The sequence below is a fragment of the Podarcis vaucheri genome (genome assembly GCF_965113315.1).
Source record: "Podarcis vaucheri genome assembly, chromosome: 10".
NCBI lineage: Eukaryota > Metazoa > Chordata > Lepidosauria > Squamata > Lacertidae > Podarcis > Podarcis vaucheri.
In genome coordinates this window covers 69185203-69208806 of record NC_138748.1, presented here as the reverse complement: position 1 = coordinate 69208806, position 23604 = coordinate 69185203, and the positions used below count along the sequence as shown (strand labels likewise).

General features: G+C 47.8%; 1 protein-coding gene across 1 annotated transcript in view; it reads left to right on the top strand.

The window, feature by feature from the left end:
• FBH1 (F-box DNA helicase 1) overlaps positions 1 to 23604 on the top strand; it is a 53258-nt gene that overhangs the window by 28442 nt on the left and 1212 nt on the right. Inside the window, exons 13-20 of the mRNA XM_082238787.1 lie at positions 1363 to 1499; positions 2193 to 2292; positions 4385 to 4509; positions 5414 to 5474; positions 6995 to 7189; positions 11253 to 11387; positions 16316 to 16422; positions 22399 to 22530. Of these exons, the coding sequence (XP_082094913.1) occupies positions 1363 to 1499; positions 2193 to 2292; positions 4385 to 4509; positions 5414 to 5474; positions 6995 to 7189; positions 11253 to 11387; positions 16316 to 16422; positions 22399 to 22530 (992 nt within the window). The remainder of the gene's footprint in view (positions 1 to 1362; positions 1500 to 2192; positions 2293 to 4384; positions 4510 to 5413; positions 5475 to 6994; positions 7190 to 11252; positions 11388 to 16315; positions 16423 to 22398; positions 22531 to 23604) is intronic.

Here is a 23604-nt window from a genome sequence, read left to right as displayed (position 1 = left end):
ATTATCACAAAGATTTCAAAACAAAACATTACAAAGGAGGTCAGCTACTGAATACAAACAAACAAATCTTAAACATTAAACAATAAGCATCGGAGACCCAGGGTGCATATTTCAATTTACTCATACGATTCGATAATCTTTATTGTCATTGTCCCATACAGAACAACGAAATTGAAAATCTACATCAGACATTCAGAAACCAACAAGCCTGCTATCCCAGCTATCCCAATCTGGTTAGCCCCCTAAAAACTCTGATACCCCATTTTCAAATACAATATACTCCCATAGAGACTCCTTACACTGTGTTTAAAACCAGAATCGCATTTGGGTAGAAGCTGTTTCTCAGGCAGCTAGTCCTAGTCTTGATAACCCTGTACCTTCTTCCAGAAGACAGAAGCTGAAAGAGATCATTTCCGGGGTGCGCACTATCCTGCACTATCTCTGCAGCTTTCTTATGACATCTGGAAGCATAGATTTGATCCAAGGTGGGAAGAGTGCACCCAATTATTCTCTCCACAGTCTTTACAACTCTGGACAGCATTGTTTTTCCCCTGACCGTGCAGCTCCCAAACCACACACACAGACCATAAGTTAATACACTCTCCACAGTACAATGGTAAAATGCCATCAGCAGGTCCTTTTGAGAGATTGTTTTTCTGGAGGATTCTTAGAAAATATAACCTCTGCTATGTTTCAGATGGGATGTGGATGGCGCTGTGGGTTAAACCACAGAGCCTAGGACTTGCCGATCAGAAGGTTGGCGGTTCTAATCCCTGTGACGGGGTGAGCTCCCGTTGCTCGGTCCCTGCTCCTGCCAACCTAGCAGTTCGAAAGCACATCAAGTGCAAGTAGATAAATAGGTACTTCTCCAGCGGGAAGGTAAACGGCGTTTCCATGTGCTGCTCTGGTTTGCCAGAAGCAGCTTAGTCATGCTGGCCACATGACCCGGAAACTGTACGCCAGCTCCCTTGGCCAATAAAGCGAGATGAGCGCCGCAACCCCAGAGTCGGCCACGACTGGATCTAACGGTCAGGGGTCCCTTTACCTTTACCTTTTTATGTTTCAGATATTAATGGCGACTGACATTTAGAAAGATAGACTTGTGGAAGCGATGAGTTTTTAGGTGTGGTATTGAGAATGTTGCTGGGTGGCTTCCAACAAAAGAGTAAAAATACATTAAAACATCGACCATGAAAAACCCCCCTAAACAGGGCTGCCTTCAGATCATTGAAGGCAATTCTGCCCGTCTGTACCGCTCTTCCCTGTGAAAAATTCACCACGACCTGCATAAACATATGTTTTTCAGTGTACGGTTGAGAAGTTTTGCTTCTCTTTCTGAATACGCCATTCCTCTCCCTGCAGCTATCATGGACATTGTCCTCTCCCAGTCGTGTGGGGCCATCTTGGTAGGAGACCCTCACCAGCAAATCTATTCCTTCCGCGGCGCGGTCAATGCACTGGCCGAAGTTTCTCACACCCACATGTTCTACCTCACAAAGGTGAGCCTCCGCAAACCTTCGCTTGGGCCCAGGTGCTTCATTCCGCATTCCCATTGGGGCAACCCACATTCCAGTGGTGGGCAGTTCCAGAGGCAAAACTGGGCAGGGCGGCAAATGCGAATTAGGGGGCGTCTTATACGCAGGGACGCGGGTGGCGCTGTGGGTTAAACCACAGAGCCTAGGACTTGCTGATCAGAAGGTCGGCGGTTCGAATCGCCGCGATGGGGTGAGCTCCTGTTGTTCAGTTCCAGCTCCTGCCAACCTAGCAGTTCGAAAGCGCGTCAAAGTGCAAGTAGATAAATAGGTCCCGCTCTGGCGGGAAGGTAAACGGCGTTTCCGTGCGCTTCTCTGGTTCGCCAGAAGCGGCTTAGTTATGCTGGCCACATGACCCGGAAGCTGTACGCCGGCTCCCATGGCCAATAAAGCGAGATGAGCGCCGCAACCCCAGAGCTGCTCAGGGGTCCCTTTACCTTTACCTATACGTGGGGACATCTCCCCCCATTTTCTTAAATCTGAGTCCCGCAAAGTAGGGGGCGTCTTATACATGATGGCGTCTTATAGACAGAAAAATACACTACGACTACCTCTAGTAGTAAGGAGTTTGGAAGTCCAATCCCAGGTAGGAGAACGGCGGCCCAGTTTCCTGAGCATCTTTCCCAGTCCCTGCTCTGTTTTCTTGCCTCACTTCTACAGAGCTTCCGGTTTGGTTCCGAAATAGCTTACGTCGCCGCTACTCTCCTGGACGTCCTCAAGAAAGTTCGAAAGCAGACGTTGGTCGGAGGCAGCCAGGAAGGTGAGACATTCAGCTCAGCCGTATTCCTTTTTTTATTTTTTTAAGGAAGCACCCGGGTGGATTTGATTTAAATCAGATTGATTTAAATCACTAGTCAGTAAAACTTGATTTAAATCATATATTTTTTTGCAGAAAGACCTTCCTGCTGGTATAATCTTAATATTTACAACCAAGTGAAGGATTCATTTTTGGAATAATAAATTTTCAGAGTAGTTTTTACAGTTATATCAGAAATTACTGATTTGGTTATACTATTAGAAATAGATAGATAATTATGAAGTTATTGTGAGGTTAAGTTAACAGTTTATATTTGGACAACTTTTCTGCTGTACTATATTGGAAGGAGAAAAATAATCATTTCCTTAACAATAATTAAAACAATTTATTTAACTAAAACACTAACATTGTAGCATATGTATCCATGTTTGTTAATGGCTGTGGTTACATTTTTTTTTTCATTAAAAGAACAAACTTATACTGAGTTTCAGCACACATGAAAAACTTAAAACAAATCCTTGTTTCCTGATAAATAGCCTTTGGACTATAACATAACAAATAGAAAACTATATTTAGAAAGATTTTTTCCTCCAAAAGCATTTTATTTTAAAAATCCAATTTATTTATTTTTTAAAAAATCTGTTTTAAATTAAAAAAATCCATATATATATATATATATATATATATATATATATATATATATATGGAGGTTTTGGTATCTTCGGGTGTCTTCCCGTGTAAGAGTAGGGGTGTCTGGGCGACATTTCGACGAGGTCTCACTCGTCATCTTCAGGCTGGTGCTTTCGGCTTCTTGTTACTGGAACAGAGCAGAATCTGGTGTTTGAGTTCCTATAAATACTGTTGAGGGGTGTGGTGTATAGCCTCCAACGTTCTGGGCAGAGAGGAAGTTCCTAGATTAGTGTGCCTTTTCTTCTTTTGTTCCTTAATTACTTGAGGGATATCTTGGGTGATTTCATGAGTGATATTCTGAATACCACTGGGTGGGTCATTAAGTGTAGATTAGTTGCTAAAGCTTTCGTGTCTTGTCCAATGTAATGAAATACCCTGCAAAGTCTGCCCAGCCACGTACATTGGACAAACAAACAGACGAATAAATGCACGTATCGCAGAACACAAGAATGCCGTCAAAAAAGAAGAAAAAACTTCCTCTCTTTTCCAACACATGAAAGAAACAGGACACGAAATTAATTTTGCAGATTCCAAATTGCTCTTTAACATGGAACATCACCACAAGAGAATAATCATGGAAGCCATCGAGATAGAGAAACACCCTCACAACATGAACAAGCGTGACGACACGTCCCGCCTGCCAGACATCTGGAAATTAGCCCTCCCCACAAAAACCGACACCAGAACCAGAGGCACACAGAACGCCGTCACCAATCAACCACACCAGACCCAAACCCAGACCCTCTCCACAGACATATTACAGACTCCATCCAGTAGCCAAACTATAGTGGCACCTCCGGATGCTGCACCCCCCTGCAATCCCTACACAGATCTGGCTGGCACAAGGCACAAAACCACAGCTCGCCCCTATACACGAAGCCAAGCCAGAGCACAACTAAATGCAGCACAGCCATCTTCTCAGAAAAACTCTTCACAAGCTCAAGAGGTCAAGACACGAAAGCTTTAGCAACTAATCTACACTTAATGACCCACCCAGTGGTATTCAGAATATCACTCATGAAATCACCCAAGATATCCCTCAAGTAATTAAGGAACAAAAGAAGAAAAGGCACACTAATCTAGGAACTTCCTCTCTGCCCAGAACGTTGGAGGCTATACACCACACCCCTCAACAGTATTTATAGGAACTCAAACACCAGATTCTGCTCTGTTCCAGTAACAAGAAGCCGAAAGCACCAGCCTGAAGATGACGAGTGAGACCTCGTCGAAACGTCGCCCAGACACCCCGACTCTTACACGGGAAGACACCCGAAGACACCAAAACCTGCATATATATATATATATATATATTTTTTTTTTCATGGTTTTTGATCCACCCTGGGAAGCACTGATTCTCTCAGCTCGGTCTGTGACAGATGCTTTGCTTCGCTTCGCTTTTTGGCAGGTGATATCACCGGGGCTGATGTGACGGGGAAAGTAACTCGCTTGTCTCGGTGCAACCAAACCGTCTTCGAGGATGCTGTGAAGCTTACAAACGGAGAACCACCGGATAAAATACACATCCTTGGGGTATGGAACTAGCTATACACAGGGTGGGGTGGTGGGGAGGAGGAGAAAAAAGTTATGGGGTTTTGCTTGGAGTCCTGGATTTCAGGGGTGAGAACAGACATCACATTTTTAATGTGCCAGGACTGTTCTTCAACCACTCTCTCGACATTAAGTTCATTTGGGATCTAGGGGTCTTGTTGTGGTTTAGTCGTTTAGTCGTGTCTGACTCTTCGTGACCCCTTCGTCCTCCATGTCATGTTTGCAGACATCTGACAATGCGCCTGGTGCCTGACATTAATAATGTTCATATTAATGTTAATAATAATAGTAGCAACAGCAACAACAAGTTCACCCTAACAGCCAGAAAACTAGCCCAGGAAGAAAGAAACAGCTGTTGTTGTTGTTTAGTCGTTTAGTCATGTCCGACTCTTCGCGACCCCCTGGACCAGAGCACGCCAGGAACTTCTGTCTTCCACTGCCTCCCGCAGTTTAGTCAAACTTATGCTGGTAGCTTCGAGAACACTGTCCAACCATCTCATCCTCTGTCGTCCCCTTCTCTTTGTGCCCTCCATCTTTCCCAGCATCAGGGTCTTTTCCAGGGAGTCTTCTCTTCTCATGAGGTGGCCAAAGTATTGGAGCCTCAGCTTCCAGGGAGCACTCAGGGCTGATATCCTTCAGAATGGATAGGTTTGATCTTCTTGCAGTCCATGGGACTCTCAAGAGTCTCCTCCAGCACCAAAATCCAAAAGCATCAATTCTTCAGCGATCAGCCTTCTTTATGGTCCAGCTCTCACTTCCATACATCACTACTGGGAAACCAGAGCTTGAACTATACGGACCTTTGTTGGCAAGGTCCCTCCAAGTCCAACGTCCTGTCCGCTCCCAGAGTCTATGTGCAATTCACCCTCCTTTTATTTTTTGTTAGGGGCTTAAAGCCTTTGGCCTCGAGAAGATCCATGACATATGGAAGCTCCTCCATCCTGAATGTAAGTACTTTGGCTAGTGTAAACACTCCTGCGGCTTCGTTTCTGGGTCTCTGCCTCAACTGGGGAAAACTGGGCCATTAGAGCGTTTTCTGCTCATAATGGCGGACTTTGCTGGCGAGTGCCAACAGGACTGTGGCCAAAATGGGGCCATTGGGAAGTACAGTCGTACCTTGGTTGTCGAACGCCCTGGACTTCGTACGTTTTGGCTCCTGAACGCTGCAAACCCGGAAGTGATTGTTCCGGTTTGCGAACGTTCTTTTGGAACCTGAATGTCTGATTGGGCTTCCGCGGCTTCTGATTGGCTGCAGGAGCTTCCCGCAGCCAATCAGAAGCCGCGATTTGGTTTTTGAAAGTTTTGGAAGTCGAACGGATTTCAGGAATGGATTCCGTTCGACTTCCAAGGTCCGACTGTATTGAGTTTGTGGGAGAGCCCCATGGTCTACAGAAGCACCAGAATCAAATCAAAAACTACAATAACCCCAATGAAGACTGTTTGGCGATTTCAGAAAGCTGTTGAGGGAGAATGGAAAAGTAAAGGAGATTGGGAATGGAGTGGAAGGCAGTAGACACAGCTTGCTGACAGTCGAACACTGAACAGAAGCGTCTCAAACCATAGCATTTTGTTACAAGCCCTGCTTGCGCCACCTAATTCAAATCACACATAATGCAAAGCCATGGTTTATTAAACCACAGCTTAGTGTTGTGGGTGAACCCTGCTTGACTGTGGTTTGTTTCCTCTCAACAAACCGTTATATGAAGCTGCAGCTTGTTGACTCGCAAACTTCGGCTTGCTTTAACAATGGCTTGGTGTTACATGTGAACTCGACACCCTTGTTGGGTGTTGCAAGCCGCTTGTTGGATCACCTGTGGGACAACTTACGGTTATATAATATAATAATAATAATTTATTATTTGTACCCCGCCCATCTGGCTGGGTTTCCCCAGCCTCTCTGGGCGGCTTCCAACAAAGATGAAAAATACACTAAAATGTCACATATTAAAAACGTCCCTGAACAGGGCTGCCTTAAGATGTCTTCTGAATGTCAGGTAGTTGTTTATTGCTTTGACATCTGATGGGAGGGCATTCCACAGGGCGGGTTAATGCATGGGTGGATAAATAGACGTGGCTTGCCATCATGTGTGAACCAGGCCACTGGGTCAGGAAACTCCTGATAAGGTTGTCCAGAATCTAATGGCAATGCAGACAAGATGGGGGATTTTACTGTGATGGGCCTAGGTTCAGAGGTGAGATGCGAGCAGATCCAGGACTGAGCGATGTATGGACTGGGATCCGTGCAGATGGGCTGAGCGAAAGGTGCAAGGCATGATGAATGGATTTGCTAGTTCAGGCAGAAGAACTCGCTAGCAGAGTGGATCGATTGATTTACGTGTGAACTGCCCACCAGCCAGCCAATGGCCTCTTCCTCCTTCAAGGCAGCTGGGAAGATGGAGGAACTCCCCGTTTTCCTTGGCAGTCTTGCCTTCTCTGCGTCATTTTGTCCCTGCTTGTGTGTTCCCAGTGAAACTTGAGGTGACGGACCCCTTTATCAAAAAGTGGGTCGATAAGGGCTTTGCAGGCCTCAAGGACTATGCAGCAAAGTCCGAAGATAAGCAGCTGGAGATGAAGATTGCCATTGTGGAGAAATACAAGGACCGCATCCCAGAGCTGGTGGAAAGAATATCACAGTGCCATGTGCCCATTCCGGAGATCGCAGGTAAGAGGAGCACAAGGCAACTTCTTTGCTTCCGAGGCCAGAAGAGGAAATAAAACTTGACATGTTTTCTCAAGGACTGATTAGTATTAGCTTAAATAATAATAATAATAATAATAATAATAAAATTAATAATTTATTTATCCCCCACCCATCTGGCTGAGTTTCCCCAGCCCCTCTGGGCAGCTTCCAACAAAACACTAAAATACAATAACCTATTAAACATTAAAAGCTTCCCTAAACAGGGCTGCCTTCAGATGTCTTCTAAAAATCAGGTGGTAGTTGTTCTCTTTGACATTTGATGTGAGGACGTTCCACAGGGCGGGAGCCACCACCAAGAAGGCCCTCTGCCTGGTTCCCTGTAACTTGGCTTCTTGCAGTGAGGGAACCGCCAGAAGGCTCTCGGAGCTGGACCTCAGTGTCCGGGCAGAATGATGGGGGTGGAGACACTCCTTCAGATATACTGGACCAAGACCGTTTAGGGCTTTAAAGGTCAGCACCAACACTTTGAATTGTGCTCAGAAACGTACTGGGAGCCAGTGTAGGTCTTTCAAGACCGGTGTTATATGGTCTTGGTGGCCGCTCCCAGTCACCAGTCTAGCTGCCACATTCTGAATTAGTTGTAGTTTCCGGGTCACCTTCAAAGGTAGCTCCACATAGAGGACTATCGTGGAGGGTTTGGGGGGTGGCACTAAGGCCACAACCCCCCTCCCAGTAGCTCAGAAGTTGATAGATGGCATTTGTATTCCACTTTCCCTCCACGGATCTGTAAAGTGGCATCCATAGCTCTCCTCTGTGAAGCGAGTCAGAACTTACAGGGTTAAACAGTTCTGAGTGACATCTCACATTCTGAGGCTTGGTTATGTTCACATACGGGAATCTATCTCTGTGTGTGAGTCTCTTTCGGTTTTGACCGAGAGGCGAAAGATGTGTGCTCTTTCGCCGGGCTGATTTATGTTGTTTTTCTACACGATTAAAGACAGTTGGAGATAAGCAAGAAGCCTGCGTACAGTCTGGTTTATTATCCACACACTGCAACAGTTTCTACCACTGCGGAGACTCTGCTGAGACGGAAGCTAAGAGAGAGCTAGGCACAGGAGCGCAGAATGTGCCGGACGCCATCACAAAGCCACATCCTCCTCCCCATTTTATAACAACTATGATTAATTCTTAATTATTTACACAGCACCTTCTAGCTGAGATTATTTAATAATAATAAAAATAATAAATAGTAATAAAGCGATAAAGCATCAAATATTAAGAACTTCCCTAAACAGGGCTGCCTTCAGATGTCTTCTAAAAGTCAGATAGTTGTTTCTTTCCTTGATATCTGATGGGAGGGCGTTCCACAGGGTGGGCGCCACCACCGAGAAGGTCCACTGCCTGCTTCCCTGTAGCTTCACTTCTTGCAGTGAGGGAGCTGCCAGAAGGCCTTCGGAGCTGGACCTCAGTGTCCGGGCTGAACAATCAGGGTGGAGACGCTCCTTCAGCTATACTGGGCTGAGGCCGTTTTATCTGTACAACAACTTTGTGTGGTAGGTTAGGCTGAGAGATGGTGACTGGTCCAGCAGGTGCTCTGTGACTGAGCTGTGGCCAAAGACTGGCACCAGTCTCCAGTCCTTCATCCTCTGCTTTTCTGCCTTCAGATGCCCAGGGCTGTGCCAGAACAGTTAATTATCAAAGGAGCAGCTGGACGACTATTAAATTCCCTCTGATTAATTGACACATTTAGGGTAGGGATGGGCTGAGCACATGATTTCATCCCGCGGCAGTCTCACTGGCCCCCCTGTGGTGGATGGGCAGTCGTAACCTGGGGCCATCATCCTTGCCTGTTTCCAAAATGGCAAAGTTCAAGTATTTTAAATACGGCACAATCACATCTCACATTTAACTTATGTGATTTACAACCATACGTGGTTGATGGCAAACCGGTTGAAACTGCGGGAGGTCGAATCTGGTTTGGTTTTTGGTTTTGGTTAAAGGGAAAAAGATGCAGTCTCTTAAAAAGAGAATTTCTTAGATGCTAAGGTTTGGGGCAAGTACTCTTTGGCAAGAGAACCCCAGCAGAGATTTAAAATCCCAAGCTGCTTTTGCAGCAACTTCTTGTTGTTGAGTCGTGTCCAACTCTTTGTGACCCCCTGGACCAGAGCACGCCAGGCACTCCTGTCTTCCACTGCCTCCCGCAGTTTGGTCAAACTCATATTGGTAGCTTCGAGAACGTTGTCCAACCATCTTGTCCTCTGTCGTCCCCTTCACCTTGTGCCCTCAATCTTTCCCAATATAAGGGTTTTTTTCCAGGGAGTCTTCTCTTCTCATGAGGTGGCCAAAGTCTTGGAGCCTCAGCTTCACGATCTGTCCTTCCAGTGAGCACTCAGGGCTGATTTCCTTCAGAATGGATCAGTTTGAGCTTCTTGCAGTCCAAGGGACTCTCAAGAGTCTCCTCCAGCACCATAATTCAAAAGCATCAATTCTTCGGCAATCAGCCTTCTTGATGGTCCAGCAAAGCATGGAAATATAGGCTATTAGACCTTTAAAATATCCCCTACTTCCTGTAGTGTAGTAGTATAGTAGTATCATAGAGTTGGAAGAGACCACAAGGGCCATCGAGTCCAACCCCCTGCCAAGCAGGAAACACCATCAGAGCACTCCTGACATATGGTTGTCAAGCCTCTGCTTTTAAAGACCTCCAAAGTAGGAGACTCCACCACACTCCTTGGCAGCAAATTCCACTGTCGAACAGCTCTTACTGCCAGGAAGTTCTTCCTAATGTTTAGGTGGAATCTTCTTTCTTGTAGTTTGGATCCATTGCTCCGTGTCCGCTTCTCTGGAGCAGCAGAAAACAACCTTTCTCCCTCCTCTATGTGACATCCTTTTATATATTTGTGTAAAAAGTGACCAGGAAATTAATCCTGCCGTCCAGTCAGCGCTTCCCCTGTGCAGCTCTTGTTTGGGAGCTTGGGAATAAGGCTATGATTTATGTTTGTTTTGTTCGTTTGTTTGTTTATAATATTGTGAAAACCAATAAAATGTTTTGGAGAAAAAACAACAACAAATAAGATGCAGTTGCACTGTGCTCGAACTGCCCTCTCACGTTTTGGATCACGGTTACAGGATTGTGACTGTCAAAAGGCTTGTTTGCCTCTTTAACACTGATGGACTTATATTGTCTAATTTTGTTCATGCAACAGTGATGGACTTTCATTTTCCCGGATTCTATTCCATACTTTCTGTTTAAGAATTGCTACGCTTGGAGCTTCTATTACCGCACGATTTCAGGATTGGGACTGTTGAAAGGCTTGCTTGCCTCTGTGATATTGATTGACCACCTTTTCTCATTTTGTTCATACAATATTGATTTATTTTATCATTTGTATCTCCGTCATATATTTTCTGTCTAAGAACTGTGAAATAATACATGTTACATATACCGTATTTTTCACTCTATAGGACGCACTTTTTCCCCTCCAAAAATTAAGGGGTAATGTGTGTGCGTCCTATGGAGTGAATACAGGCTCCTTGACTTCAGTGATAGCAACACGACGCCTCCAAAGCGCAGAGGGAGAGCTCCCCCCGCGCTCCGGAGGCTTCACGTTGCTTTTGCTGAAGCCTGGAGAGGGAGAGGGGTCGGTGCGCATCGACCCCTCTCGCTCTCCAGGCTTCAGGGATAGCCACCTAAAGCCTTCAGTGCACAGCGGGAATTCGCGCTGCGCTCCGAAGGTTTCGGGTTCCTTTTGCTGAAGCCGGGAGAGCAAGACTCTCCTGGCTTCAGCCGAGAGGGAGAGCTGCGCAGCGCCCCTTCAGCCAAGCGGGAGGAGAAATGGAAGGGGCTCCATTTCTCCTGCCGCTTCGCTGAAGGGGTGCTTAGCAGAGAGGGGGAGACATTTTTTCCCCCTGTTCTCCCCCCTCCTATGGTCCGGTGCATCCTATAGAGCGAAAAATATGGTATTCTGTTAGAACATTATTAGCCATGTGTTGCCTGTTGTTGTTTAAAGTTTTTTCTGTTTTTGCAGCACAGGGGATACTCTCACAAGCCCAACATGTTGATTTTTCACTTTGCCTCCTTCAGATCATGTCTTGGGGACCGTCCACAAGGCCAAAGGCTTGGAATTCGACACTGTCCAAGTGGCCGACGACTTCACGAGCATCATCAGCCTAACTGTCATGCAGCAAGCCTTTGAGAGGATACCCAATTTACGCACCAGTAAGGAAGACTTTCTCCCTTGACCTCCTCTCCTCCATTTTATTTTAGCGCTGCTGTTTAGAATGTAGCGTTCCCAAAGCAAGGAAAGATTGGACCCTGATTAATAGAATACACACATGGCTTGACCAGCAAGACTCTGGGAGGAGGTGCCAATAATAATTCCTCTCTACCCCTCGGTCCAAGGGACGTGGGTGGCGCTGTGGGTTAAACCACAGACCCTAGGACTTGCCGATCAGAAGGTCAGCGGTTCGAATCCCCACGAGCTCCTGTTGCTCGGTCCCTGCTCCTGCCAACCTAGCAGTTCAAAAGCACACCAGTGCAAGTAGATAAATAGGTACCACTCCAGCAGGAAGGTAAACAGCGTTTCCGTGCTCTGCTCTGGTTCGCCAGAAGCGGCTTAAGTCATGCTGGCCACATGACCCAGAAGCTGTATGCTGGCTCCCTCGGCCAATAAAACGAGACGAACTCCGCAACCCCAGAGTCAGCCACGACTGGACCTAATGGTCAGGGGTCCCTTTACCGTTACCTTACCCCTCAGTCCAGGTCATTTTATTCACAAAAGAAGTTTTTACACAGTGTTCGTAAGAACCAATCAGATTTCCTCTGAGCATTTCCCCCAGGCTGACTGGCCTTTATCTTCTCTGAGGCCAGGGGCGGTCCCGGCCCACAGGTGACCCGCCTCTCCTGGCCTTAAGGCGAGCACTCCTCCCGAGAGAACCCAGTCCCCTCCGCCTCTCTGCCCTGAGCCTCTGCAGCTCAGGAGAGGCTGGAGGGTTACTGGACCCAGAGGCAACCTCACCTTCCCCTGACCGGGCTGGGAGAGGAGCACCTGCAGGCAATGCGTCCTCCATCACCTCAGGAGCCAGAGCGGATTCAGCTCCTGAGGATCCGGCACAGGTGAGAACCCTTCAGGTTCAAGCCCCTGCCCCGGCTCAGCCGGCACTGGAGGCGGGGACTCATGTGCAGGCTGGGATTCCTCAGGTTCAGCCTCTGAATTGGATTCCCAGGCCATCACACCAGTCTAGTGCCTAGGCATTGTGATTTTATATACCGTATTTTTCGCTCTATAAGACGCACCAGACCAGAAGACGCACCTAGTTTTTGGAGGAGGAAAACAAGGGAAAAAATATTCTGAATCCCAGAAGCCAGAACAGCAGCGATCCCTCTTGCTGTCCTGGCTTCTGGAATAGCCGCGTGCAGCCTCTCCCCGGCAGCGGGATGAAGGCTCCTGTTGCCCACGAGGGGCTGCACGCGGCTAAGGCTCCCCCAAGAGCCGTACTCCCTTTAAAGAGTGTGTGGAGTGCACACACGCTCCACGTGGCTCTTTAAAGGGAGCGCTGAGCAGAGCCTCCCGCCTGCATTCGCTCCATAAGACGCACACACACATTTCCCCTTACTTTTTAGGAGGGGGAAAGTGCGTCTTATAGAGCGAAAAATACGGTCAATTGATTGTGATTTTATGTAGACTGTTACTTTTACTGTTGTTAGCCGCTCTGAGCCTGGCTTCGGCTGGGGAGGGCGGGATAGAAATAAAATATTATTATTATTATTATTATTATTATTGGCAGCTCTTCCCAGGTCTGCACCCTATGGAGCGGTTGCAGCAAAAGGGGGCCCCTCCCCTCCCCCATTTTATGTACCTCTCCCCGACAGGCTGTGTTCATGCAGCCAGAGACTGCGCCGGCTTAGAAGCTGCCTCTGCTCTCCCCTCTTCAGTCCCCTCCTTCAGATGTCTTTTAAAGATAGGATAGCTGCTTATTTCCTTCACATCTGAAGGGAGGGCATTCCACAGGGAGGGCGCCACTACTGAGAAGGCCTTCTGTCTGGTTCCCTCTAACCTCACTTCTCACAATGAGGAAACTGCCAGAAGGCCCTCGGCGCTGGATCTCAGTGTCCAGGCTGGACGATGGGGGTGGAGACGCTCCTTAAGGTATACTGGACCAAGGCTTTAAAGGTCAGCACCAACACTTTGAATTGTGCTCAGAAACGTACTGGGAGCCAATGCAGATCTCTCAGAACCAGTGTTATGTGGTCCCGGTGGCCACTCCCAGTCACCAGTCTGGCTGCCGCATTCTGGATTAATTGCAGTTTCCGGGTCACCTTCAAAGGTAGCCCCATGTAGAGCGCGTTGCAGTAGTCCAAGTGGGAGATAACTAGAGCAGTGTTTCCCAACCACTGTTCCGCGAGATGTTGCCTGGTGTGCCGCGGGAAAAATTAAAAAATTCGAAAGATTTTTTTTGTAAGTCAAATTTTCGATTGGGGTGCCGTCACTAGATGACCCCTGGGGTTCCCTCCCTCCCTCCCGCTCTGCGCCTCCCTCCTCCTCCTCCGGGGAGGCCCTTCCTGGCTCTCGGCCAAGGCTTGGCGGCTGCCACTCACACACTCGCTCGCCCACCCGTCCCTCCATCCCTGCACCCGGCCTCTCCCCCTCCGTCCCCGGCGCGGGGGCTGCCGGGATCCGTAGTCCCCTCGCCCTTGGGCTCCGCGCCCGCGCGGGGTGCGCAAACTACGTTTCCCAGCGTGGCCTGGTGGGCCGGGCGTTTTGTTTGAAGCGCTCTTCTCCCGGCCATGGAATGAGCGCAGCGGCGGCGGCCGGGCGGGCAGGGGCTCTTTCGCGCAGACCCTGCGCAGCCTGCCTGCGCCCCCGCGGAGATCGGGCGGCAGGATGGAGCCCGGGGATCCCCGCGGAGGCGGAGGCTGCCCCCCAGGTAGGGCTGCGTCGGGGGGGGGTTATTTTTGCAATGCTGCATCCGCACCGGAGGGGACGCATCGGACCGCGGGGAGACCCCTTGGTGGGCGTGCAAGGCAATGCATGCGTGCAGGCGTTGCATGGAGTGCAGTGCAATGCAATGGCAACGCGGCGCCCTGCATGCATGCATGCAACTTCCACCGGCGCTCCGGACTTGGCAGGTGAGGGGGGTCCCCAGTGGGCGGCAGAGAGAGCCGGGAGGGCGAAGGGGAGCCGGGGGGGAGCAGGGCTGCTCCCCGAGCCAAGCCCGGGAGGAAACTTCGGCGTCGTTGCGCCGGGTGTTGGAAGCGGAGGCTGGCGGGGGCCCCTCACCTGCAAAACCTGGTCGCCTCTCATATATTTCATGCATTGCATTCATCGCCCGCTTTCTCCTCCAAGGAGCTCCCGGGGGCGCGTGTGGTTCTCCCCGTGTTATCCTCGCAACAACAGCCCTGCGAGGTGGGTCAGGCGAGTGGCCCAAGGGAGCACCCAGGGATTGTCCTGGCCAGGTGGGGTGATTTGAACCCTGCTCTCTGCCCGGTCTTCGTCCTCATTTAGCCCCCACAAGTGCATGACTGTGCATGACTGAGGTTTTCTCCCCTCGTCTTGGCTATGGTGTGAGTCTGTGCTGTTAATTAATGGGGTTCTGCCTTCGGAGAAGATGAGCCAGCCCTCAAGGAGGTGATTATGTAATTTGCTAGCAATTCATGTCCCTCCCGGCGTGACGCTGCGCGCTGACGTCACGGGGCTGTAATGGTGGTGTGCCTCGAGATTTTTTTCATGAAACAAGTGTGCCTTTGCCCAAAAAAGGTTGGGAAACACTGAACTAGAGCATGCACCACTCTGGCGAGACAGTCTGTGGGCAGATAGGGTCTCATCCTGCGTACCAGATGGAGCTGGTAGACAGCTGCCCTGGATACAGACTTGACCTGCGCCTCCATGGACAGCTGTGAGTCCAGAAGGACTCCCAGGTTGCGCAACTGGTCCTTCAAGGGCACAGTTACCCCATTCAGGACCAGGGAATCCCCCACACCTGCCCGCCTCCTGTCCCCCCAAAACAGTACTACTGTCTTCGAACCCATCCTGTTCTCCACCCTCCAGCTTTGAAGCATCCCCTGCCTCCAACTCCCATCTCCTGGCTGGTACAGCCTCCCACAAGTCACCGACCCCCCCCCTCCAGTGTTGGACTCCTGCCCTGCTTCCCAGCTTCCTGCCAATAGGGTAGTCGCTCCATCCCCTTGATAATTTTGGTTGCCTTCTCTTGTTTTGAGGTGGGGTGATCGGAACTGCGCACAGTATCCCAGGCATAGTGGTATAGCTCAGTTTTCCTCCCCCTATTTTAACGATCCTTAGGGCGATGGCGGAAAGAACACCCAGTTGAGAGATATTTGCTGAGCTTTGCACCCATTCCATTTCTCGCCCTGACCTGGCCACAGTGATCCATGCGACGGTCACCTCCAGGCTTGATTATTGTAACTTGCTCTACGTGGGGCTGCCCTTGAGACTCACCCAGAAACTCCAGCGGGTGCAGAATGCCGCGGCGAGACTCCTTACGGGGTCCTTACCACGGGATCACACTCATCCAGTGCTTTACCAACTGCACTGGCTCCTGGTGGAGTACAGGGTCAGATTTAAGGTGCTGGTTTTGACCTTTAAAGCCCTAGGCAGCCTAGGACCCTCGTACCTACGGGACCGCCTCTCCTGGTATGTCCCACGGAGGACCTTAAGGTCCACAAATGACAACATTTTTGAGGTCACAAGGTGGTTAGATTGGTCTCAACTAGGGCCAGGGCCTTTTCAGTACTGGCCCCGACTTGGTGGAACGCTCTGTCCCAAGAGACTAGGGCCCTGTGGGACTTTCCGCAGGGCCTGCAAGACAGAGCTGTTCCGCCTGGCCTTTGGTTTGGACTCAGTCTGACCCTTATGTTTCCCTCCCCTTATGGTTTTGATCTATGGGCTACTTTTAAAATGAGGTTGCATTTTAAATTGCATCTTAACCTGTATTTTAAATTGTTCCCCTCCCCCTATTATGTTTCTACTGTAATTTTTACTGTTGTTAGCTGCACTGAGCCCGGCTCTGGCTGGGGAGGGTGGGATATAAATAAAATTTATTATTATTATTATTATTATTATTATTATTATTATTATTATTATTATTATTATTATTTCCCGCCTGCCTCTTGCCTTTGTCCCGTTCCAGATGCAACCTCCGAGGATGAATGGAACTTGCTGTACGTGGCTGTCACCCGCGCCAAGAGGCGTCTCATCGTTCCGAAGTTACTGACCCAGATTTTGACATTGGCCGGGGTGAGTTGGCGGGGAAGAGTTCAATGCCCATGGGATTACTGTGCTTGATTGGCCAGCAAACTCGCCTGACCTGAACCCCATAGAGAATCTATGGGGCATTGCCAGGAGACAGATGAGAGACATGAGACCGAGCAATGCAGAAGAGCTGAAGGCTGCCATTGAAGCATCCTGGTCTTCCATAACACCTCAGCAGTGCCACAGGCTGATAGCATCCATGCCACGCCGCATTGAGGCAGTAATTGATGCAAAAGGGGCCCAAGCCAAGTACTGAGTACATATGCATGCTTCTACTTCCCAGAGGTCCAATATTGTCCTATTTGCAGTCCTTGTTTTGCTGATTTCATTTAATATTCTAATTTTCTGAGGATGTTCATTTGGGGTTTTCATCAGCTGTACGCCATGATCATCACAATTATAACAAATAAAGGCTTGACATATCTCGCTTTGCATGTCATGAGTCTATCTCATATATTAGTTTCACCTTTTAAATTGATTTACTGAAATAAATGAACTTTTCCACGATATTCTAATTTTCCGAGTTTCACCTGTATTCAATGAACCATTTCCATTCTTTTATAAAAAGTTTGTTATCTTGATTTCTTACTCTTCCGGTAAGTTTCGCCATTTCTGCATATTCTGTAAGTTTTTGTATCCATTCTTCCTTTGCTGGGACTTCTGCTTCTGCTTCTTTCCATTTTGGGGCAAGTAACATTCTTGCCGTTGTAGTCACATATATAAATAAATTTCTATACAAAATAAAAAAATTCCTTCCAGTAGCACCTTAAAGACCAACTAAGTTAGTTCTTGGTATGAGCTTTCGTGTGCATGCACACTTCTTCAGATACACTGAAACAGAAGTTGCCAGATCCTTCTATATAGTGAGAAGAAGAAGAAGAAGAAGAGTTTGGATTTGATATCCCGCCTTTCACTCCCCTTCAGGAGTCTCAAAGCGGCTAACATTCTCCTTTCCCTTCCTCCCCCACAACAAACACCCTGTGAGGTGAGTGGGGCCGAGAGACTTCACAGAAGTGTGACTGGCCCAAGGTCACCCAGCAGCTGCATGTGGAGGAGCGGAGACACGAACCCGGTTTCCCAGATTACGTGACTACCGCTCTTAACCACTACACCACACTGGTGTAGGAGGGGTATTACTCAGAAGGGTGGTGGGAATGGGAGATTGGCAGATAGCTGAGATGAGCCTGTTGACGACTCTTAACGACTGCAATAGGTCTTACAGGAAAAGGCAAGGGGTTAGAAGGTGAAAAATGGCTTAGTCATGTATAATGAGATAAGAATCCAATGTCTCTGTTCAGACCAGGTCTCTCCATGGTTTTAAAATTTCTATACAGTTTAGGTAGTTCTGTCCCTAGAATTCCCAAAAGAAAAGAAAAGCTTCTGTTTTTGTTTTTGTTTTAAATAAAAGTTATTTTGAACATCTTTTTCAATTCATTGTATATCATTTCCCAGTGCATCACAAAAATAAGGACCAAAAAATTGCTGCTGGATCAGAGCGATAGCCCACCCAGTCCAGTATTCTGCTCTCAACAGCAGCCAACAGGCACCAGCTGATGCTGAATGGAGATGCTCCTTACACTGTTCTTGTTGTTTAGTCATTTAGTCGTGTCCGACTCTTCGTGACCCCATGGACCAGAGCACGCCAGGCACTCCTGTCTTTCACTGCCTCCCGCAGTTTGGTCAAACTCATGCTGGTAGCTTCGAGAACACAGTCCCACCATCTCGTCCTCTGTCGTCCCCTTCTCCTTGTGCCCTCCATCTTTCCCAACATCAGGGTCTTTTCCAGGGAGTCTTCTCTTCTCATGAGGTGGCCAAAGTATTGGAGTCTCAGCTTCAGGATCTGTCCTTCCAGTGAGCACTCGGGGCTGATTTCCTTCCTTCAAGCAGGAAACACCATCAGAGCACTCCTGACATATGGTTGTCAAGCCGCTGCTTAAAGACCTCCAAACAAGGAGACTCCACCACACTCCTTGGCAGCAAATTCCACTGTCAAACAGCTCTTACTGTCAGGAAGTTCTTCCTAATGTTTAGGTGGAATCTTCTTTGTTGTTGTTTGGATCCATTGCTCCGTGTAATCTGGTGCACAAGGCTGGAAAAGGAGAAAGATAGAGACAGAACAAGAAGCTAAGTTAGCTGGAAGCCTTCACCGGTTTTTGGTGAGTACTGCTGAAATTACAGCAGGACCATCAGCAGCAGCACCACAGGAGACTCATAATCCTGATCCTGTGTCGGTGGACATTCCTGTTCCTGCATTAGAAGCAGAGACAGTTTCATAGAATCATAGAATCATAGAATCCTAGAGTTGGAAGAGACCACAAGGGCCATCGAGTCCAACCCCCTGCCAAGCAGGAAACACCATCAGAGCACTCCTGACATATGGTTGTCCAAAGAAGGAGACTCCACCACACTCCTTGGCAGCAAATTCCACTGTCGAACAGCTCTTACTGTCAGGAAGTTCTTCCTAATGTTTAGGTGGAATCTTCTTTCTTGTAGTTTGGATCCATTGCTCCGTGTCCGCTTCTCTGGAGCAGCAGAAAACAACCTTTCTCCCTCCTCTATGTGACATCCTTTTCTATATTTGAACATGGCTATCATATCACCCCTTAACCTCCCCTTCTCCAGGCTAAACATGCCCAGTTCCCTTAGCCGTTCCTCATAAGGCATCGTTTCCAGGCCTTTGACCATTTTGGTTGCCCTCCTCTGGACACGTTCCAGTTTGTCAGTGTCCGTCTTGAATTGTGGTGCCCAGAACTGGACACAGTACTCCAGGTGTGGTCTGACCAGAGCAGAATACAGTGGCACTATTACTTCCCTTGATCTAGATGCTATACTCCTATTGATGCAGCCCAGAATTGCATTGGCTTTTTTAGCTGCCGCGTCACACTGTTGGCTCATGTCAAGTTTGTGGTCAACCAAGACTCCTAGATCCTTTTCACATGTACTGCTCTCAAGCCAGGTGTCACCCATCTTGTATTTGTGCCTCTCATTTTTTTTACCCAAGTGCAATACTTTACATTTCTTCCTGTTAAAATTCATCTTGTTTGTTTTTGCCCAGTTCTTTAATCTGTCAAGGTCGTTTTGAAGTGTGATCCTGTCCTCTGGGGTGTTAGCCACCCCTCCCAGTTTGGTGTCATCTGCAAATTTGATCAGGATGCCCTTGAGTCCATCATCCAAGTCGTTGATAAAGATGTTGAATAAGACCGGGCCCAAGACAGAACCCTGTGGCACCCCAACTAGTCACTCTTCTCCAGGATGAAGAGGAACCATTGATGAGCACCCTTTGGGTTCGGTCAGTCAGCCAGTTACAAATCCACTGAGTGGTAGCATAGTCAAGACCGCATTTTACCAGCTTCTTTACAAGAATATCATGGGGCACCTTGTCAAATGCCTTGCTGAAATCAAGGTAGGCTACATCCACTGCGTTCCCTTCATCTACCAGGCTTGTAATTCTGTCAAAAAACGAGATCAGGTTAGTCTGACATGACTTATTTTTCAGAAATCCATGCTGACTATTGGTGATCACAGCATTCCTTTCTAGGTGCTCACAGACTGTTTGCTTAATGATCTGCTCCAGAATCTTCCCTGGTATTGATGTCAGACTGACTGGGCGGTAATTATTTGGGTCCTCTCTTTTCCCCTTTTTGATGTTTATACTCAGCCAAATCTGCCAGAAACTATTGACCAGAAAGTTTTTACTGATATTGGCTATTGGCCTGAAACCATGGATGAAACCTTGAAAACTGAACTTGTCAGGCGAGGGACAGAGGAACTGCAGAATAAGGATGCATGGTTTCCAAGAGACAGTAATGGCAGGTCATTTCCCAAGGATTGGTTCTACATACATTTGGAGAATGGTGAGACTATGTTAAGGACATGGTTGGTGTTTTCTCCTGTATCCCTCTCTGCATACCTACAGAGAGAAGAGTTGGAAGACGCAAGAAGATGGATGGTGAGAACAGTTGCGATGCTGGCTTGACCTTAATACAGGAAAGAAGCAGAGAACGACTGGAAGCAACTGATCAGCTTCAGGCAGAAATTAAAAAACGTACTACGCAGATGAATACGCTTCACCAGCAATTTGCTTTTTTGCAAATCCAAACATTGTTGGATACTGGAAAAGATGATTTTATTAAGAAACAAATTCAGCACGCGTGTGGTCAGTACACAGAATTGAATGCTGCATCTATGCTCACCGAAATAACTCGACTTCGGCACCACATTATCTTGTATAAGGAGGTCAATCCAGATGAGCAGGTTGCAAACTGGTCAGCTTTAGATTTGCTTCGCTGGTTGTATAAGTGGAAGCTGCAAGAAAGTTTAACTAACTTCGTTGCCACATTAAGAATCTTTCTTACTATCGCTGTTTCTACAGCGAGTTGTGAAAGAAGTTTCTCAAAACTTAAACTAATTAAAACATATCAGAGCAGTGGCGTAGCGTGGGTTGTCAGCACCCGGGGCAAGGCAAGTAATTTGCGCCCCCAACCCGTGGATTTGCGCCCCCTAACCAGTGGATTTGCGCCCCCTAACCCTAACCCCCAGATGTTGCGCCTGGTGCGGCCGGCCCCCCCTGCACCCCCCACGCTACGCCACTGTATCAGAGATCTACAATGAGCCAAGAAAGACTGAGTAATCTAGCAATACTGTCCATTGAGAGAGACTTTAATGTAGATGTCAATTCCGTTGTTGAAAAATTTGCGCTAATTGAAAGCAGGCGAATTTAAATTTATCTGTATATACAGATTGATATCTTGCACTTCTATTAAAGAATTACAATTAGAGGTACAGGGTTGAGGAAGTTGGCTCCATCTAGCCCAGTCTTGGATCATCTCCAGGGTATGGTTCCATTTTGATGTTTAGTTTTTGTTCTTGATATTTTTTGTCGTTTACGATGGTTGTGAGACGACATATAATAGCATGGCCCATGCTAGGTTACTACATTTGTAGATTTGTATTCATAGACCTGCTGAAAATGTGGAGAATGTGTAATGCATGTTCACACTCAAGAAAGTGTTTGAAAATAAACTTGTATTTAGATGCATTTTACTTTAATTATATCAGTATTTTCATAACAAACAATACATGTGCTTAGGGGGTAAGGGTTTCTTTAACTAATCTAGTGGAAGAGACTCGAGTGCTAAAATCCACGGGTTAGGGGGCACAAATTACTTGCCTTGCCCCGGGTGCTGACAACCCACGCTACGCCACTGGATGGGACCAGTGGCCATGATCTTAGTTTTTTTGATGCTGAGCTTCAGACCATATTTTGCACTCTCCTCTTTCACCCTCATTAAAAGGTTCTTTAATTCCTCCTACTTTCTGCCATCAAGGTTGTGTCATCTGCATATCTGAGGTTGTTGATATTTCTTCCGGCAATCTTAATTCCAGCTAGGGATTCATCCAGCCCAGCCTTTCTCATGATGAATTCTGCATATTAGTTAAATAAGCAGGGAGACAATATACAGCCTTGTCATACTCCTTTCCCAATTTTGAACCAATCAGTTGTTCCATATCCAGTTCTGACTGTAGCTTCTTGTCCCACATAGAGATTTCTCAGGAGACAGATGAGGTGATCAGGCACTCCCATTTCTTTACCACTTTTGTCCTTTATTATGGTAATCTTTGTACGAAATGTTCCTTTCATATCTCCAGTTTTCTTAAACAGATCTCTGGTTCTTCCCATTCTGTTGTTTTCCTCTATTTCTTTGCATAGCTCGTTTAAGAAGGCCTTCTTGTCTCTCCTTGCTATTTTTTGGAAATCTGCATTCAAAGACACATTTTAGCCTGGCAGATAAATACTTGAAGGCACTGATACTTGAAGGCTGGTGCAGGGTGATGGCTGAGGGAGGGGCGTGTCCTGGGGGCCAGATGGGGAGACCTGGAGGGCCACATTTGGCCCCCTACTCCTGGCTTAAAATTGTCTCGCCTGTCTGCACTAAATTTTTGCTTTTTCTTCTTTTCCAGGAGCACTATTTTCAGCCCGAATTAACTAGTGAAGTGTGCAAGGAGGCAGAAATTCGGTGTTTTGGGCAGGGCTGCCACAATGTCATTTCCAAAGATACTGTCCTAACCATGAAGAAAATGCCTTTTGTTTACGTACGTGTCTCTTCTTACAGAACTGGGCTCTTGGGGCAGACGACTATAATTTCTCTCCATCCTATTTTGATCTGTGTGTTGCTAGTGCAAAATGTTTTACTGGTCCTACAGTTTGTTCCACCCATTTACCTGTTCTAGAGTTTTGCTTTGCTCTGTTAAGTCCCTCTGTCCCGTGACGGCTTGGATAGCCTCTCACTTGATGCCCCCGTTTGCTTCACCATTCGCTTAGAAACGGGAATTGGCTCGATATTAATAATAATTTTAATATTTATACCCCACCCATCTGGCTGGGTTCCCTGAGCCATTCTGGGAGGTTCCCAACAGAATTATAAAAACACAATAAAACATCAGACATAAAAAAATTCCCAATACAGGCTTGCCTCTGGCGGGTGGGCGTTCCATAGGGTGGGTGCCACCACAGAGAAGGCCCTCTGCCTGGTTCCCTGTAACCTCACTTCTTATAGTGAGGGAACCGCCAGAAGGCCCTCAGAGCTGGACCTCAGTGTCCAGGCTGAGCGATGGGGGTGGAGATGCTCCTTCAGGTATACTGGACCGAGGCCGTTTAGGGCTTTCAAGGTCAGACCAACACTTTGAATTGTGCCTGGAAATGTACTGGGAGCCAAAGTAGGTCTTTCAAGACCGGTGTTATGTGGTCTCGGCGGCCGCCCCCAGTCACCAGTCTAGCTGCCGCATTCTGGATTAGTTATAGTTTCTGGGTCACCTTCAAAGGTAGCCCCACATAGAGCGCATTGCAGTAGTCCAAGTGGGAGATAACCAGAGCATGCACCACTCTGGAGAGACAGTCTGTGGGCACGGAGGGTCTCATCCTGCGTACCAGATGGAGCTGGTAAACAGCTGCCCTGGACACAGAATTGACCTGCACCTCCATGGACAGCTGTGAGTCCAGAATGACTCCCAGGCTGCGCACCTGGTCCTTCAGGGGCACAGTGACCCCATTCACGACCAGGGAATCCTCTACACCTGTCCACCTCCTGTCCCCCCAAAACAGTACTTCTGTCGTGTCAGGATTCAACCTCAATCTGTTAGGGGCAGAGCCATCAGGCACCGCCTTCC